This window comes from Mesoplodon mirus (genome assembly GCF_964341445.2).
Source record: "Mesoplodon mirus genome assembly, chromosome: 5".
NCBI lineage: Eukaryota > Metazoa > Chordata > Mammalia > Artiodactyla > Ziphiidae > Mesoplodon > Mesoplodon mirus.
In genome coordinates, this window is record NC_138980.1 from 128,692,091 (window position 1) to 128,711,149 (window position 19,059).

General features: G+C 39.0%; 1 protein-coding gene across 4 annotated transcripts in view; it reads left to right on the plus strand.

The window, feature by feature from the left end:
• Positions 1-19,059, plus strand: part of CCDC125 (coiled-coil domain containing 125) — a 33,498-nt gene that overhangs the window by 9,882 nt on the left and 4,557 nt on the right. For 3 of the 4 annotated variants that reach the window (XR_014294038.1, XM_082621012.1, XM_082621014.1), the window contains exons 3-10: positions 757-815; positions 2,115-2,201; positions 3,104-3,181; positions 3,847-3,932; positions 9,635-9,717; positions 14,550-14,665; positions 17,050-17,157; positions 18,283-18,457. Coding sequence is in view for 3 of the 4 variants with exons in the window: in XM_082621012.1 (XP_082477138.1) it covers positions 757-815; positions 2,115-2,201; positions 3,104-3,181; positions 3,847-3,932; positions 9,635-9,717; positions 14,550-14,665; positions 17,050-17,157; positions 18,283-18,457 (792 nt within the window). In the remaining variant the exon portion in view is untranslated. Of the gene's footprint in view, positions 1-756; positions 816-2,114; positions 2,231-3,103; positions 3,182-3,846; positions 3,933-9,634; positions 9,718-14,549; positions 14,666-17,049; positions 17,158-18,282; positions 18,458-19,059 lie in introns of all 4 variants that reach the window. The other variant, XM_082621013.1, reaches the window with a different exon arrangement.

Below are 19,059 nucleotides of genomic sequence, written 5' to 3' on the forward strand. Positions count from 1 at the left end.
GGGTTGAACCCATGCCCCCTGCACTGGACCGCCAAGGAAGTTCCCCAATGTCACTTTTGTCCCTCATTGGAACCCTGAATTATCAGAGTAAAAACATGACTTAGGTTTTCCCTTGGTTACTGTCATGTTGGTGAAAGTTCAGAAGAGCAAAGAAAAGAATTGTTTTGAGAAATTTTTAATGTCCCTCAAAATACTCTTTCTAAATTTTTTTGCTTCTTTTTGCTTCCTGTTCTCTTGCTATAATTTATCACTTCAATGTTTTTCTATTGCCAGTGAAACTGCAATGTAAATGAAGTTCCTGGGAAGCCAAGATTAATGTCTCAGTTGATCGATCCCATTAAGGAGAGAATAATTGAAGTTACTGGAGACTTCTAGTGATTCTCCTTGGAAAGAAATTAAATTCAGGTTATTTCTTAGATATTCATATCACGATATTGATCAGGCTTAAGCCAAACACCAAAATTTATTTACTTTACTCACCGACATTCATTAATGCTGTGTTTGGATGTAGTAAGTAACCAATTCATTAACAACAGTTTTATTTTAGAGTCCTTTTTTTTTAAGAGTCTTTCGATTCAAAAGTATGTGTCTTTTCATTTGTGGAATGTTTTAAGCTATATGTTTTTATCATCATTTGGTGTATTACAGTTATTTTCTCGTTTCAATTTAGGGAAAGGCTGTATTTGATATTTTGTAAACAAATGTCCCATATTTAACTAGCTAAAGAAAATATTTAATTTCTTTTCCCTCTAATAGATTCTAATTCAGAGTTGTCAAATGTGGAATTAAGGCAACGCCTTCAGGAAACTCTAGAGGTAGGTACTCTGGCTAACATACAAATTCTCATGTGAATAAAGTCCACTGAGAGATATTTTGTGTAAGTATTACTAACATGGTATGGAAGTCAACTGTTGGCTTTCCAGATATTCTCGAGCCACAATGTCAAGCTCATAGCTTCCAGCTGGCCTCCGCATCTCGGTGGCTTCGTCTCCTCATCTCTCAGAAAGGCTGTTCGTATAAACATGCCCTCCTGTTCTCCTTTCCAACTTAGTTCTCTAACCTCCTGGAGAAAATAATCACTCTCTTCCATCTGTCTTCCCAGTATGTGTGACTTGAAATAACCTGACTTAATTGAACCTCTTTGAAGTCAGAGGACTAGAAAGTACCCCAGGGGGTCTGAGGAAACCATCCGTCTTGCTGGGAGTTGGAGTTTCTATGAGGGTGCTTGGCCTTTCAGGAACAGAAAGCCCGTCTTAGTGTACATTTGTTTTTTTGTTTGTTTGGTTTTTGGGGGTTTTTTGGCCACAGCATGTGGGATGTTAATTTCCCGACCAGAGGTCATACCTTAGGCCCCCTGCAGTGGACGCATGGGGTCTTAACCGCTGGACCGCCAGGGAGGTCCCTTAGTGTGCATTTGTATCTCTTCTGGTGATCGCTACTCTACTAGTTTCCTAGGGCTGCCCTGACAAACTGGTGTCTTAAAAGAGCAGATCGATTCTCTCTCAGCTATGGAGGCTAAAGGTCTGAAATCAAGATGTGGGTGGGCCATGTTCCCTCTGAAGGGTCTAGAGGAGAATCCTTTACCACCTCCTAGCTTCTGGTGGTTGCTGCCAACAACCTTTGGCTTGTAGCTGTGTCACACCAGTCATTGGATTGAGGCCTACTCTAATCTAGTATGACATTAATTACATTTGCAAAGACCCTATTTCCAAATAAGGTCGAATTTATGGTACCAGGGGTTAGGACTTGAACGTATCTTTTGGGGTGAGGGGCACAGTTCTACTTATAATAGCTACCGTAGCTGTGTAGCCGATCATGTTCTTATTTTATGTGGTCTAAAGCTTTTTCTCCAAATTATTAACTGTGTGTGTGGCCTAGATGGGTAAAAGCAAAAGATTTGGGCTTTTAGTCATAACTGGCACCTGACAGTGAGCATCTCAGTTTTAGCCTCTCTGGTCCACTTATAAAGCCTGGAGGAATTTCCAACCTCATTTTGTAAGGTCAGAGCACTTTGAGTCAAAGTGAATGTTGAGCTTAAATGTAAACTGTCTAAATTGATCATTTGGGGTTGCATATCTCACAGATAGGAAGACTAATTGTGTTTTTCTCCTCAGGAGTTAGAAATTTTGAAAACTGAGCTTGAGGCATCTCAAAGACAACTTGAAGGTAAAGAGGAAGCATTGAGAATTCTTCAAAGCAATGTAAGAAGTTACTTTTACACTTTCATCAGGTACACATTCCAATGATAGGTAGTATGGTTGTATCTGCGTGCTTGCCGGACCTCAGTTCCCCAACCAGGGATTGAACCCGGGCCATGGCAGTAAAAGTGCCAAATCCTGAACACTAGACCACCAGGGAACTCCCTGGTTGTAGCTTTTAAAATAAAAGCATCAGTGTTTAATATAGGTTTTTTTTTGAGCTATAGATTTTTAAAACAGCTTTATTAAGATATAACTTAACGTCATGAATTTCACTTGTTTTAAGCATACAATTTATTTTTACTAAACTTAGAATTGTGTAACTATCATCACAACTTAATTTAGAACATTTCCATCACCCCAAAAAAGGAACCTCTTACCCATTAGCAGTTATTCCCATCCCTAGCCACCACTAATCTACTTTCTGCTTTATAGCTTTGCCTTTTCTATTTCATAAATAGAATCATACAGTATGTGTCTAGATTCTTTTGCCTCTGGATTCTTATAGTTAGCATATTTTTAAGGTTCATGCATCTTGTAGCATGTGTCAGTGCTTTCTTCCTTTTTTATTGCCAAATAATATTCCATTGTGTACATATGCCACATTTTGTTTATCCATTTACCAGTTGATAGCTATTTTGGGCTATTATGAATAATGCTGCTATGAATGTTCATGTACATGTCTTCGTGTGCGAAATCCATTCATTCATTCTCAAGTTCATTGGGAAAGAACCAAACCAAGATCTTCTGACTTTTGAACTATCAAACTCTATACAAAAGGTCTCTATGGGAATCTCATCTCAAGGTAATTTTCTACTGTCTTAAAATAAAAATGTGAACGTCACCTTGCATATAAGTGTGATTGGAAATTTAATTTATACTGATACAATCTTTATTTTTCTCAGGCAATATTTGGCAAAGCCACAAGTCATACCCAGGCAGTGCTTCAAAAAACTGTGGAACAAAAGAGATCCTTGGAGAAGGTATTTGACCACATATAGCGTATAGTGTAGACTTGTTCAATTCAATAAGCTTTCAAACGGAATTCCCTTAAAAGTCACCGTACCAGTGTATATGTCATTTGTGCATACCCTCTGCTAGGTGTACTTCAACTTCATACACTCCCTTCCCTTTTGGAGCTTATAATTCAAAACAGATTGTCACATGGGCTAAGCCTGCCAAATTGACACTTCCTGTTTTTCTTCTTTTCCTATTTTTCTTCTTCTGCTTGCCCTGCAGAGCCTGCCTCTTTCTGACCATCTCATCTTCACTAAAAAGGTAGTTAGGAATCACCCTAGATGGTCATATTCCTATTCCTGTTTTACTCTCCCTTGGTGGGAGTGTCCTGGGCTCAGACTTCCAGGAGTTTATGTTGGGGTCTGCATGGGTTGGGGGCAATGAGAAATCTAGGTTCAGCCCAACAAATTCGAAATGTTCCCTATAATAAGTAAGCTTCAGCAAAGCTTTTTGAGTGCTAAAGAGGCATGTCATATGTGTTTACAAATGTCATAGACTCTTTTTGAGCAGTAATTAGTTTTTTGTCTTTAACCTATTTCTGTGAAGTGACTAAATGATTTATTTCAGATATTCATAAGTCATGAAATGATTTATTTGTAGTAATTTCCTTGAAAGTGCTTTTTTTCTATAGGAAATAAATGCCTTGCAGTGGGAAATAGAATTTGATCGCAATAGATTTAAAAATATAGAGGAATCTTGGATCCAAAAATATGACAGGTTTGTGTATTATTATTCCATAATTTTTCTTTGGAAATTTTTAAAATGTGTATAATTCAAATGTAGCTTAGGCTTTTTTCTTTTTTGAGCACACTAAGTATAAAATTCAGGGAATTCCCTGGTTGTCCAGTGGTTAGGACTTGGTGCTTTCATTGCCATGGCCCGGGTTCAATCCCTGGTCGGGGAACTAAGATCCTGCAAGCCACGTGGCACAGCCAAAAAAGAATAAAATAAAATAAGATTCATATTGCTTACCCACTTACCAGTTCCATATCTTACTGTTACTGTTAATTTTCTTTCTTTAAAAACTAGTATAAACTGTATATTAAAATACAGTTTAAGAGCCATGTTTCCCAAGTTATTTTAGCCTTGCACTGTTTTTTTAAAGTCTTTTGAGCAACTCTTGTATTAGTGTGAATTTATTTAATAACTTTGACCTTATGAATATGCTATAATTTAATCACTGAGAAATTGATTTGGTATCTGGGATTATAGATGGCTTTAGTACCTAATTTTTAAATTTATTACTTCTTAACTTTTAATTTGAGATAATTGAAGACTTACAGAAAAGTTGTAAGAATAGAACAACTCCTATATATCTTTCACCAAGATTCTCCAAATTTTAACTCTTTACCACATTTACTTTATCATTCTTTTTTCCTTTCTTTCGCTCTCTTTGTAGTTAAATACATAAGTATAGAGGTTATATTTTCTGAACCATTTTGCATATATAGGGCCCCGTTACTCTAACTACTTCAGTTTGTATTTTATTTTAAAAGGGACGTTCTCATTTATAACATAATATAGTTATAAAAATAAACACCTTAACCCAATACTACTATTTAATGTTTTAATGTGCAGACCTTCTTTATATTACCAACTATCTTAATAATGTTCTTAGAGCAAAAGAGAAAAAACAATTTCCCCTGTTCAGGACCAGTCCAGAACCACATGTTGCATTTGGTTGTCATGTCTAAATTTTAGTCTCCTTTAATCTGAAACAGTTCTTCAGTGTTGATCTTTTATAACCTTTACATTTTTTTGAGGCGGACAGGCCCATTATTTTATAGAATATCCTACAATGAGGGTATCTGATGCTTCTGGATTGAATTGGGTTACGCATTTTGGGCAATATTACCACTGAAGCAATGTATTCTAAGTGCATCATATCTGGAGGCATGTGATGCTGATTTGTCCTATTCCTAGGATGTGACTCTTAATCACTTGGTTAAGGTATGGTGTCTGCCCTCATTCTCCACTATTAAGTCACTGTTTTTCCCCTTGTAATTAATAAGCATCTTGTGGAGAGATACTTGAAAATTATGTAAATAATCTGTGACTCATCAGACTTTTCACCCACTCGTTTTTATATCCACTGATATTCTACCTGAAGCAATTATTACTACAATGGTTGCCAAATGGTAATTTTCTAATTCCCTTATTCCTTCTACATTTGTATGTTGGCATTTTACTGTAAAAAAGAGTTTTTCCTTCTCATTTGTTTGTTTATACCAATACGGATTCAAGGATTCTTGCATTATTCAGTGGGTTAAAAGCTATTACTACCATAATTTCTTCTTTTTTTTTTTTTTTTTTTTTGCGGTACGCAGGCCTCTCACCACTGCGGCCTCTCCCGTTGCGGAGCACAGGCTTCAGACGCGCAGGCCCAGCGGCCGTGGCTCATGGGCCTAGCCGCTTCACGGCACGTGGGATCTTCCCGGACCGGGGCACGAACCTGTGTCCCCTGCATCGGCAGGCGGACTCCCAACCACTGCGCCACTAGGGAAGCCCCGTGATTTCTTTTGTTGCTTAAAATTTTCCAACTTTGGTCCGTGGCAGCCCCATCAAGCACAGGTGTTCCTGTGACTTTTTGACATCTATTTTTCTTTGAGCACTTTCTTGCTTTCTGGTACAAGATATTCTAGGCCAGTATGCCTAGAATATTAGGTATTTCTTCAAGGAGCAGCAGTTCCTTTTAATGGGGAATGGTGTTTAGAAATCAAAATCTGAGTGCTAGGTGCGCTCATTACTACTGAGGGTTCACTGTGTGAAGTTCCTCTCAGAGGACACAGTTGGAAAATACACAGGTGCAGACACACGTATATATACATCTATCTATCTATGTCATCGATTTATCATCTATCTACCTGTCTCTTTATCATTTATGTATGTATGTATCTGTCACATCAATGAGATCATACTCATATCTCCAATTGCAGAACACCACCACAGGGTTCACCTTAGTCTTGCCCCTCTCTGCATTTGTAAGTCCCACAAGGAGAAACCTGACTTCTGTTACCCTGTATGTTTACTTATTTGTTCCACCACAGACTATACAGAAAGTAACTTTAGAATTGCTAATACATACCATTGTAAAATCAAACCCATTAACTAGAGTTCCATGTTTGTTTACAGTTTTGTTTTTAGCCTGAAGGTATATGGTCAAAATACGGTGTTTAAAACTTACTTGGTTAGTTTCCTCTTTTTTATCTTCAGTATGGTTATGCTCTTCATTTAAGTTCATTTGTTTCCATTTGTATTCTGTTTTAGAGTTTTTCACTATCCTTATTAATTTACTTATTTTGTTTGTCTACTTTTGACTTTGTGAAACATTGACAGTGCTTCCAGCAGTCAGAAGTATTCAGACAGGTATATTCAGAGAAGTGTCCTTCACCCCTCTACCCCATTCCCAATGTCCTGCCGTTCCTCCTTCCCTTCACTATCTGTACATAATCAATCTTACTATTTTGTGATTTATCCTTCCTCTGTTTCTGTTTACACAAATAGGCAGGTATATGTATGTTTTCTTATTTCCCCTTCTTTCTTACATCAAAGATAGTTTCCTGTAGATACTCTTTTGTGCTTTTTCTGTTTAACGATATATCCTGGAAATCACTCGATTGTGCGGCTGTGAAACAGTTACTCAACCACTCTCCTATATATAGGCTCTTAGATTGTTTCCATTATTTTGCTATTATAATCAATGCTGCAATAAATAGCCTTGACATATACTTTTGTGTTGCTGGAGATGTATTTTCAAGGTAAATTCTTAGAAGTAGAATGGGTCAAAAGGTAGATACATATGTAGATTTATTAGAGGTTGCCTAATTCCTCTCTATGAGGCTTGTACCAATTTGCATTCCTAACGGTAACTCATGAGAGTGCTTGTTTCCCCATAGCCTCATCAAGAGAATATGTCATACGTTTTGATATTTGCCAATGTGATAGTGTTGTTTACCCAATTTTTTTTTTTTTGTATTTTGTTATAGCTGCACAGAACCCAGAAAATTCTGATTCACATACACAGATTTACACTTGGTCAACAGGTTATCTCTTAGGATGCTCTTCAGTTAGGCAGAACTAGCAGACAATGCTTTATAGTGAGGTCTGCACAAAAATAGTTAACCAGACAGCAAAGTTAATGCATTTGACTGAGTAGGTTGTGATTTTTTTTTTGGTTTTTTGGTTTTTAAAAATATTTATTTATTTATTTAGCTGGGCCGGGTCTTAGTTGCAGCATACGGGATCTTCATTGCGGCATGTGGGATCTTTAGTTGTGGCATGCAGGCTCTTAGTTGTGGCACGTGGAATCTAGTTCCCTGACCAGGGATCGAACCCTGGCCCCCTGCATTGGGAGCATGGAGTCTTAACCACCGGACCACCAGGGAACTCCCTGAGTAGGTTGTTTTTTAAAATTAATTTATAAAGTAGTTTGCATGCATCTCATAAAATGTTTGTGAGCATCTCACAACGTCCTCATAAGCTTAGAATTATTCAGAGTTCAGTTTAAGAATCACAGACCTAGAGTCCTAGGAAAAGGTCATGCTAAGAAAGGTGCTTTAGGACTTCCCTGGTGGCACAGTGGTTAAGAATCCACCTGCCAGTGCAGGGGACACGTGTTCGAGCCCTGGTCCGGAAGATCCCACGTGTGTGGAGCAACTAAGCCCATGTGCCACAACTACTGAGCCTGTGCTCTAGAGTCCACGAGCCACAACTACTGAAGCCCGCATGCCTAGAGGCCATGCTCCTCAACAAGAGAAGCCACTGCAATGAGAAGCCCATGCACCGCAACCAAGAGTAGCCCCTGCTCGCCTCAACTAGAGAAAGCCTGCACGCAGCAATGAAGACCCAACGCAGCCAAAAATAAATAAATAAATTTATAAAGAAAAAAAAAAGGTGTTTTATTCCTCAAGGGCTATAGACATTGCTTGAAAAACTGATTTCACGTTTTATTAATTTGTAGGTAATTCATGGAAAGGGAATGTTTTAGATTTACATTTCTTGTTTTTTAGATATAACTGACATATATTACATTAGTTCAGGTGTACAACACAATGACTCAACGCCTGTACATATCACAAAATGTTCACCACAATACAGTCAACATGCGTCACATACATGGATACAGAATTTTTTTTTCTTGTGATGTGAACAACATTTCACTTTAATTGAGAAACTTTAACTTCATGACCACTGTTTTAATGATATGAGGCCTGTCCCAAGCACAGCATGTAATATTCCCTAGGAATATCACGTCCTGATAGGTATTTTATTTAAAGTTATAAATTAGACCAGATGATCTGGTGACTGTTTTTAATTACAAAAGCAATTTTTTAAGCCTCTGATACTGGGCTATTTAAAACAAATTTATTTATTTATTTAAAAAATAAATTTATTTATTTACTTATTTTTGGCTGTGTTGGGTCTTCGTTGCTGCACGCAGGCTTTCTCTAGTTGCTGAGAGTGGGGACTATTTGTTGCGGTGCACACTCTTCTCATTATGGTGGCTTTTCTTGTTGCAGAGAACGGGCTCCAGGCGCGCGGGCTTCGGTAGTTGTGGCGCGCGGGCTTTGGTAGTTGTGGCACGCGGGCTCACTAGTTGTGGCACGCGGACTCAGTAGCTGTGGCTTGTGGGTTTAGTTGCTCTGCAGCATGTGGGATCTTCCCGGACCAGGGCTTGAATGTGTCCCCTGCATTGGCAGGTGGATTCTTAACCACTGCACCACCAGGGAAGTCCCGATGCTGGGCAATTTAGGAACTCTTGTAAGTAATTCCAATTTTCATTCAATAGATAAAGCTCCCTATGTATCTTTTTCTTAAATTGAGGTATAATTGACATATAACAGTGTATTAGTTTCAGGTGTACAATATAATGATTTGATATCTGTATATGTTGCAAAATGATCATCACAATAAATCTAGTTAATACTCATTGCCTTACATCATTACAGTTTTTTTCTTATGTTGAGAACTTTTAAGGTCTACTCTCTTAGCAGCTTTCAAATACTGTACAATAATTGTTAGCTACAGTCTTCATGCTGAACATTGCATCCCCAGGACTTATTTATTTTACAACTGGAAGTTTGTACCTCCCTATGTATCTTTTTATGCAAATTTTGGAAGGTGACCTAAGCATGTAGTTGGTGTTCAAATGGTTATTAACTTGATTGAAACTTTAATAAAGAGAATGAATGTTCGAACTAGATGACTTAGAAGTATTTCTGGTTCTGATACTTTCTCAGCTAAGTATACAGAAGGGTTAAGAGTTTTAAATTTTTATTTTATTACATATATAAATTCTAGACTGTTTTGATGTAAGAAAAATTATATTAGGGTTTTCATGTTCTAATTATGGGATTAAATATTCTCATTCACCTTCAAAGTATTAATGTTTTAGTTACTTGGAGGGTACTTTTTTCCAGGCTAAACTGTGAAAATGCAGTCCTCAAAGAAACTTTGAAACTGAAAACAGAAGAAATTAAAATGCTCAAGTCTGAAAATGCAAGTAAGTAGAGTGGTATTTTGATAATTCTTTAAAAATACTATGTTAAAAGATCAGTTTTAAATAGAATGTCCTATGTTAAGAACAAAATATCAATAGACAAAGTGCTAATATTTTGAAATAACATATTTTAAGGATAAAAGAGAAGAAATGCATCAGTTAGGTTTTTTTTAACATCTTTATTGGAGTATAATTGCTTTACAATGTTGTGTTCATTTCTGCTGTATAACAAAGTGAATCAGCTATACATATACATATATCCCCATATCCTCTCCCTCTTACATCTCCCTCCCACCCTCCTTATCCCACCCCTCTAGGTGGTTGCAAAGCACCGAGCTGATCTCCCTGTGCTATGCAGCTGCTTCCCACTAGCTATCTGTTTTACATTTGGTAGTGTATATATGTCAGTGTTACTCTCTCACTTCGTCCCAGCTTACCCTTCCCACTCCCCGTGTCCTCTAGTCCCTTCTTTACTTCTGTGTCTTTATTCCTGTCCTGCCCCTAGGTTCATCAGAACTATTTTTTTTTTTAGATTCCATATATATGTATTAGTATACGGTATTTGTTTGCTCTCTCTGACTTACTTCACTCTGTATGACAGACTCTAGGTCCATCCACCTCACTACAAATAACTCAATTTCATTTCTTTTTATGGCTCAGTATATATGTGCCACATCTTCTTTATCCATTCATATGTCGATAGACACTTAGGTTGCTTCCATGTCCTAGCTGTTGTAAATAGAGCTGCAATGAACATTGTGGTACATGACTCTTTTTGAATTATGGTTTTCTCAGGGTATATGCCCAGTAGTGGGATTGCTGCATCGTATGGTAGTTCTATTTTTAGTTTTTTAAGGAACCTCCATACCGTTCTCCATAGTGGCTGTATCAATTTACATTCCCACCAACAGTGCAAGAGGGTTCCCTTTTCTCTACACCCTCTTCAGCATTTATTGTTTGTAGATTTTTTGATGATGGCCATTCTGACTGGTGTGAGGTGATACCTCATTGTAGTTTTGACTTGCATTTCTCTAATGATTAGTGATGTTGAGCATCCTTTCGTGTGTTTGTTGGCAATCTGTATATCTTCTTTGGAGAAATGTCTGTCTAGTCTTCTGCCCATTTTTGGATTCTTTTGTTTTTTAAAAATTAATTAATTAATTAATTTGGCTGCGTTGGGTCTTCCTTGCAGTGCGCGGGCTTCTCACTTGCAGTGGCGTCTCTTGTTGCGGAGCACAGGCTCTAGGCGCCTGGGCTTCAGTAGTTGTGGCGCGTGGGCTCTAGAGCACAGGCTCAGTAGTTGTGGTGCATGGGCTTAGTTGCTCTGTGGCATGTGGGATCTTCTCGGCCCAGGGATCAAACCCATGTCCCCTGCATTGGCAGGTGGATTCTTAACCACTGCGTCACCAGGGAAGTCCAGGTTGTTTGTTTTTTTGATATTGAGCTGCATGAGCTGCTTGTATATTTTTTGGAGATTAATCCTTTGTCAGTTGCTTTGTTTGCAAATATTTTCTCCTATTCTGAGGGTTGCCTTTTTGTCTTGTTTGTGGTTTCCTTTGCTGTGCAAAAGCTTTTAAGTTTCATTAGGTCCCATTTGTTTATTTTTATTTCCATTTTTCTAGGAGGTGGGTCAAAAAGGATCTTGCTGTGATTTATGTCAGAGTGTTCTGCCTGTTTTCCTCTAAGAGTTTTATAGTCTCTGGCCTTACATTTAGGTCTTTAATCCATTTTGAGTTTATTTTTGTGTATGGTGTTAGGAAGTGTTCTAATTTCATCCTTTTACATGTAGCTGTCCAGTTTTCCCAGCACCACTTATTGAAGAGACTGTCTTTTCTCTATTATATACTCTTGCCTCCTTATCAAAGATAAGGTGACCATAGGTGCATGGGTTTATCTCTGGGCTTTCTATCCTGTTCCATTGACCTATATTTCTGTTTTTGTGCCAATACCATACTGTCTTGATTACTGTAGCTTTGTAGTATAGTCTGAAGTCAGGGAGCCTGATTCCCCCAGCTCTGTTTTTGTTTCTCAAGATTGCTTTGGGGCCTCCCTGGTGGCGCAGTGGTTGAGAGTCCGCCTGCCGATGCAGGGGATACGGGTTTGTGCCCCGGTCTGGGAGGATCCCATATGCCGTGGAGCGGCTGGGCCCGTGAGCCATGGCCGCTGGGCCTGCGCATCCGGAGCCTGTGCTCCGCAACGGGGGAGGCCACAACAGTGAGAGGCCCGCATACCGCAAAAAAAAAAAAAAAAAAAAGATTGCTTTGGCTGTTTAGGGTCTTTTGTGTTTCCATACAAATTCTGTAATTTTTTGTTCTATTTCTGTGAAAAATGCCATTGGTAGTTTGATAGGGATTGCATTGAATCTGTAGAGTGCTTTGGGTAGTATAGTCATTTTCACAATGTTGACTCTTCCAGTCCAAGAACATGGTATATCTCTCCATCTATTTGTATCATCTTTAATTTCTTTCATCAGTGTCTTATAGTTTTCTGCATACAGGTCTTTTGTCTCTGTAGGTAGGTTTATTCCTGGGTATTTTATTCTTTTTGTTGCATTGGTAAATGGGAGTGTTTCCTTAATTTCTCTTTCAGATTTTTCATCATTAGTGTATAGGAATGCAAGAGGTTTCTATGCATTAATTTTGTATCCTGCTACTCTACCAAATTCATTGATTAGCTCTAGTAGTTTTCTGGTAGCATCTTTAGGATTCTCTATGTATAGTATCATGTCATCTGCAAACAGTGACAGTTTTACCTCTTTTCTGATTTGGATTCCTTTTATTTCTTTTTCTTCTCTGATTGCTGTGGCTAAAACTTCCAAAACTATGTTGAATAATAGTGGTGAGAGTGGGCAACCTTGTGTTGTTCCTGATCTTAGAGGAAATGGTTTCAGTTTTTCACCATTGAGAACGATGTTGGCTGTGGGTTTGATCAGTTAGGTTTTCGAATTAAAAAAATTTTTGAGGTGAAATTCACAACTTAAATTTAACCATTTAAAAGTGAACAATTCAGGGGCTTCCCTGGTGGCGCAGTGGTTGAGAATCTGCTTGCCAATGCAGGGGACACGGGTTCGAGCCCTGGTCTGGGAAGATCCCACATGCCGCGGGGTGACTGGCCCCATGAGCCACAATTACTGAGCCTGCGCGTCTGGAGCCTGTGCTCCACAAGAGAGGCCGCGATAGTGAGAGGCCCACGCACCATGATGAGGAGTGGTCCCCACTTGCCACAACTAGAGAAAGCCCTCGCACAGAAACGAAGAGCCAACACAGCCATAAATAAATTAATTAAAGAAAAAAAAAAAGGCAAAATTCCAAAAAAAAAAAAAAAAGTGAACAATTCATAATGCTTACAAACATCTAGTTCTAAAACGTTTCCATGACTACAAAATAAAACCTTATACCCATTAAGTAATTTCTCCTGATTCTCCCTTTATCCTTTAATTTTTATACTCAGTGTAAACAAAATGGTAGAGTACCTGATGTTTGAGGAACTGAGTAGGTGTATGTTTATTGGGAATCTAGTATGAAAAGTATAAAATTGTATAGTTATTCAACATAATTTTTTCTCATAAAATGTCTTCTGTGACTTTGTCATAATACAAATATTTTTCAGAATATTATTTGACTCATTAAGAACTTGAAATTATATAAATGTATGTGTATATATACACACACACACAGAGCATATCTTTTTTTTTTTTTTTTTTTTTTGCGGTACGCGGGCCTCTCACTGTTGTGGCCTCTCCAGTTGCGGAGCACAGGCCCTGGACACGCAGGCTCAGCGGCCATGGTTCACAGACCTAGCCGCTCCGCAGCATGTGGGATCTTCCTGGACTGGGGCACGAACCCATGACCCCTGCTTCGGCAGGCGGACTCTCAACCACTGTGCCACCAAGGAAGCCCACAGAGCATATCTTTTATATAATGCGTCACTATATGACAAAAGTTAATGAAAGAGTATTAAGGTGATACTAACTTTTTAGAAATCTATTTTTTTGGCCACACCATGTGGCATGTGGGATCTTAGTTCCCTGACCGGGGATCAAACCTGGGCCCCTGGCAGTGAGAGCCCGGAGTCCTAACCACTGGACCACCAGGGAATTCCCAGCAGAAACTATTTTAAAGTGGTGGCTTGAAAGGCGTAAAATGAGTGCTCAGTCAGGTAATGGGCCCGAGAGCAGCACTTTACATAGTGTAGTAAGTGAACTGTGGCAATCCCCTGGGTGAGAACTGCACACACTGATATGCTTCTCCACACCAGTGATTTGAGCAGATAGTGATTTCTCCCATGTTAGGTTGGTGCCAGGACAGAAGTTGCTTATAACCACTGCTCCTGTCCCTTCCTCCGTATCCTTCCACCCTATAAGAAGAGAGGGAAAGTTACTGTTATTCTGCTTTCCAGTAAATAGCAGGACCCCTCTTGTTCTAAATATATGCATTGAGAGCCTCTTGTGAAAACTCTTAGCTAAAAGAAAAGTCTGATAGAGTTTGGAGAGCTGGTACAGTTGACATTAATACAATATATTAGATTTCATCATCTGATCGTCTCAGTGTGGATAATTAGCCTTTGTATGTTCTCTTTTTGAAAATCCTACAAATTTTCTTTGAGCAATTGAAGACCAGACTTCGGCTGCAAAATTATTTCCACATTAAAAATAACATTTTATCTAGTGTTAACTCACTTGATACCCACTATTCTATCAAATTTTCTGGTTGGAGACAGATTTTGTGGGTAGTTGTATACCCCTTGCTTAGAAGTGAGTATGTGGTGTTGGTTTAACTGGATTCGGTGAGGCTGGGGTTAGACCTCCTAACACTTTCTTACATGGCCCTTCCTAGTTTTGAATCAACAGTATTTGGAGGCCCTCGCCATGCTTGATATCAAACAGCGGAAGATGGCTCAGGAAAACACATGCCGGGACACAAGTGGCTTTACAGAGGTTTCAGGTCTTGAGGTAGGTAAGCAGGTATGAAAGTTTAGGAGGAGGGAAATTTTCCACTTCCATTTCTTTCTGCTGTCGCCATCAGCTCCACTTCTAGGATAGAACCATACTTAGCAATTTGAGACCAAGGGTGAGGGAGGCCCAGGTCCACTCTTCAGCCTTGCTGGTACCATACCTTTCCGGCACAGCATTCTTGGACATTAGGGGATGTGCTAGCCACTTCCCGTCCCTTTTATTTCCTTTTTCTACAGCTTTAGCAGAAAGTACGTTAGTAGTGTCTTCCCTGGGTAGAGGCTTACAGCAGCAGAGTACTTTCCCACACATTTTTTAATCTGATCTTCGTAATGGTCTTGTGAGGGCTGCAAAGCAGGTATTATCCCCATTTTACAGAGGAGGAAACTCAGGCTCAGATAGTTTTAGTTACTTTCCCAAAGTGATGCAGTCACTCTGGGATTGAGCCAGGTCCAGGACAAAGATCTGCTGATGCATTGCTAATTGCTTGCTGAGGTGTGAAATGTCTTACAAGTATCCTGGGGACTCATGAGAAATAAGCGTACCAGTGGAGTGAGAAGGGGTAGCCATTCACTTATTATAGAACTTCAAAGAAAGTAACTACTAATAATAATAGCAAATACATAGTCCTTAGTAAGTTCCAGACACTGTTGGCTAAGTGATTCACATAGATTAACACATTTCATTCTCACCACCACCAAATAAGGTGAGTACAATTAAATCCCTACTTTACAAATGAGGTAATTTTGGCCCAGAAGGGTTAAGTGATTTGCCCAAAGTCACAAAGCTACTAAGTGGTGGAGCTGGGATTTACACCCAGGTGGAGTTTAGAGTCTGTGCTTTTGATCACCGTGCTCTACTGCCTGGGTGGAAAACTAGTGTACTAGCAAAAAAAAGAAAAATAAAAGAAACTGAACGGAGAGAAAGTTCAGAAAAAGTGTGCTTTATTATAATCTTGAGTAGGCTCTAAGTAACTTTATGGCAGGCAAGAACAAGGGCCCTGAGCCAGCTGATGAAGGAGCACTGAGGTAAGAACATAGAATTAGGATGCAGAGGTCCTTGCAGAAACCTTGCATTTTTATATTGGCCCTACCCAAGTCTTAAGATGCTTTTGGCAACTTTCGCAGGGACAATTAGCAGGAGCCGGAAGTTGAAAAGGGAAGATACCAATCTGCCACATAGCCACCATTTGTACACTTGAGTCAACTGAAAGCTCACTGTGTACTTCACAGTTATCATTAATGCAAGAAGGAATTTTCTGAAATAGCCTTTACACTAAGAGAGACCGTGGAATCTTCCTCTCTAAACAGTCTCTAAAATAAAATTCTGTTTTAAGCCAGTCCATGTGAAATTTATAGCAGCAGGAAGCTTAGACAATAATTTTGTAGTTCCACATGAAACTTTAAAAGATATGGCACAATATGTTACATAGACCGCCTCCATTAAATTGGAAGCTGTTGGAATATTTTGGGAAAGCAACTTGTGGTTAGTTGCCAAAATGGTTTTTTTAAAAAAAGTACAGCAGGGCTTCCCTGGTGGCGCAGTGGTTGAGAGTCCGCCTGCCGATGCAGGGGACATGGGTTCGTGCCCTGGTCCGGGAAGATCCCACATGCCGCGGAGCGGCTGGGCCCGTGAGCCATGGCCGCTGAGCCTGCGCGTCCGGAGCCTGTGCTCCGCAACGGGAGAGGCCACAACAGTGAGAGGCCCGCGTACCGCAAAAAAAAAAAAAAAAAAAGGTACAACAGTTCTTACTTTTCTTCTGGCTACAGTGGTCAACCAGTAGTGACCCACATGGATTAGTTTCTTCATTGTGATCCAAAGACAGGTTTTGAAGGATCAGGGCCATATGCAATTCCAGAACAGTGGATGAACCAAGAAATATATTAAGAATTTATTACATGATCATAGACCATTTTTTGAGGAGTGGCAGGATGATTGTTTTCCTTAGAATTCACTCATCATTTCTGAGCATGCATCTCTCCTGGCAGGACCTGACAGTAATGAATGCTGGGTAGCAAGGCCAAACCCAGTCACAGGAAATCCATATTGTGGGTGTTTATATTTACTTCGTTAGGTCAAGTTCCTGCCAAGAACTCAGAAGTATAGGAAACTGGTACCAAGTGAAAGGCTTTGGAGCGTGAGCAGAAGGAATGCAGAATTCCTGTGTATTTTTGTTACGAGTAATAACAGTCTCTCCTCATTTGTAGTTAATTTCCCCTTGGGTCCTGAAATCATGGTCTCAGCTTCCTATTTTTGTTTTCCTTTGCAGTTTCTTTGAATTAGGTGCTTGAATAAAATGTGCATGGGTTTGTGTGTGCACCCCGTGTTTGTGTACGGCTGAGCAATGTGACACTTAGTAATGGATAATTCTTTTGGATTTAAAGCTTGCAGTCCTGGGAGCCTGCCTTTGTCACAGTCCCAGAGGGAGCCCCTGTACCTGTGCCAGACTGGCAGCATCTACTCGGAAAATGCTCCTTCAGGTCAAAGAGGAGGTATTGTGTTATCAAAACAGTAAAAGCTTTGGTTTTGCTTCTCCATTAAAACAAAGTAGAATAAATGGAAGTATATGTAATAATTAGCTTAATTTGGTAGTCTTTGGCTATGGAACTTATTCTTAGTTTTAAATGATAACATTAACATATAAACCGGATTTTATTTACATTACTTGGCATGATATTGCAGCCATGAAAAGTTGTTTGCCTGTGTTTTAGTTAATATTTCCTAAGTTCATATTTCTTTTGTCTATACATGGCCCTAAAATTACTAGATATTAGCGGAAAAGGCACACCTGCTTAAAATCACCAGGATGTGCAACACCGATTAGCCGAGATATAAACATGAAGCTTATTAGAAAAGCTGCAAGGTACAGTGGAAGGAACCTTTGTGCCAGCCAGACCTAGGTTTGAATCTCAGCTCCAATATTTTCCAGCTTTGTGGCTTTGGACGCGTATGTTAAATGGAGGCTAATAACTAGTTTGGAGGGTTGTTGTGAAAAATAAAAACGGTAGACATATAATGTTTAGCATAGGGCCGTGCCTGGCATTTAATCAAATGATAGCTGTCATTATAATTAGGCTTTCACAACAAATACAGTATGGACCATAATTTTTAAAATGTTTTTATTGAAGGTTTGGAATTTAGTCTTCAGAGTATATATGAAAGCAAACAGCTAAACATTCGCAATTCATCAGGAAAAGCATAAGATTACAAAGATCAGAGTCAGCTGTGGGAGGTATCTGAAAGATGGTATTCATAATTGTTTTCAGTGGTATTTTCTGGCATGGCCCAAGGCAGAACTGAAATGCAGCCATTGGCGTCCTCCCTTCTTCCTCTTTGGGCAGGACATACACGAGGCCCGTCTAGGATAATGAGGTCTAAGAGTAGGATTACCAGGGAACTGATAGGCACAAGAGAAACTCCTGGTAATCTGGTTCAGAGTGGGCAGCTACTGCAGAAGAGAATGGCATGTAGTAATTAGATTAAGCGGATCCAATATATCAAGGGCAGGCAGAAAACTACTAGGCAGGGAGACTGCATTTGCTAATCTGACTCAGCATTCAGGCAGTAATTGTTCTGGTTTTGCCTCTAACACCTCTCAAACTTTCTTTCAAAACCAGTTGGAACTTCTGCAGAAGAGTAAAGAAGAAGCCTACATAATGGCAGATGCATTCAGAATTGCATTTGAGCAACAATTAATGAGGAAAAATGACCAGGCACTAAGATTGACACAAGTGGATAAAATGTGTAAGAAAGCAACAAAAGGGACAAATTGGAAGCACCTTAAAGATGATGGTAAATAAGAATTATAATGATAATAATCAGGTGTAATTTCAGTTGTTTTTGGTTATAATCAGTTGATTAAGCAGTTAATATGGTGAATATAATTGAAATTTCACATATAGTTATGATGTATCTAAAAATGTAACAACTATGGGAAAAAAGGAGTCACTGGGTGTTACTTATGCAGATGAAACCATAAAATAACAGGAGAATCTCTTTTTTAGTAGAGATTTTTAGTGGAAAAAATTTATAATACGAGCGCTAGAACCCAACAGTGGAACCCAACATTAAATCTATCTATCTAATTAAACTTTATTGAAATGTGTGACTTTGGAAGGAGACATTGAGCAGTAGAGAAATAATCTTAAATTGGACAAATTAATAAAATATTCTTATAAAAAGTGAAACAGAAGTTAAGGTTTAGGTTTTGGTTCACAAGCCTATCAAAAGTTCATGGCCAAAAAAAAAAAAGTTCATGGCCATTTTGGAGTCATTATGGTATTAGTGTAAACAAAATATACAAAAATGGCATGAGAGAATAAATTGCCATTGAAGTATGTAGACTGTTCAATATAAACAAAGTAGCTGGTATTTTTTAGAAATTTTAGTTTCTC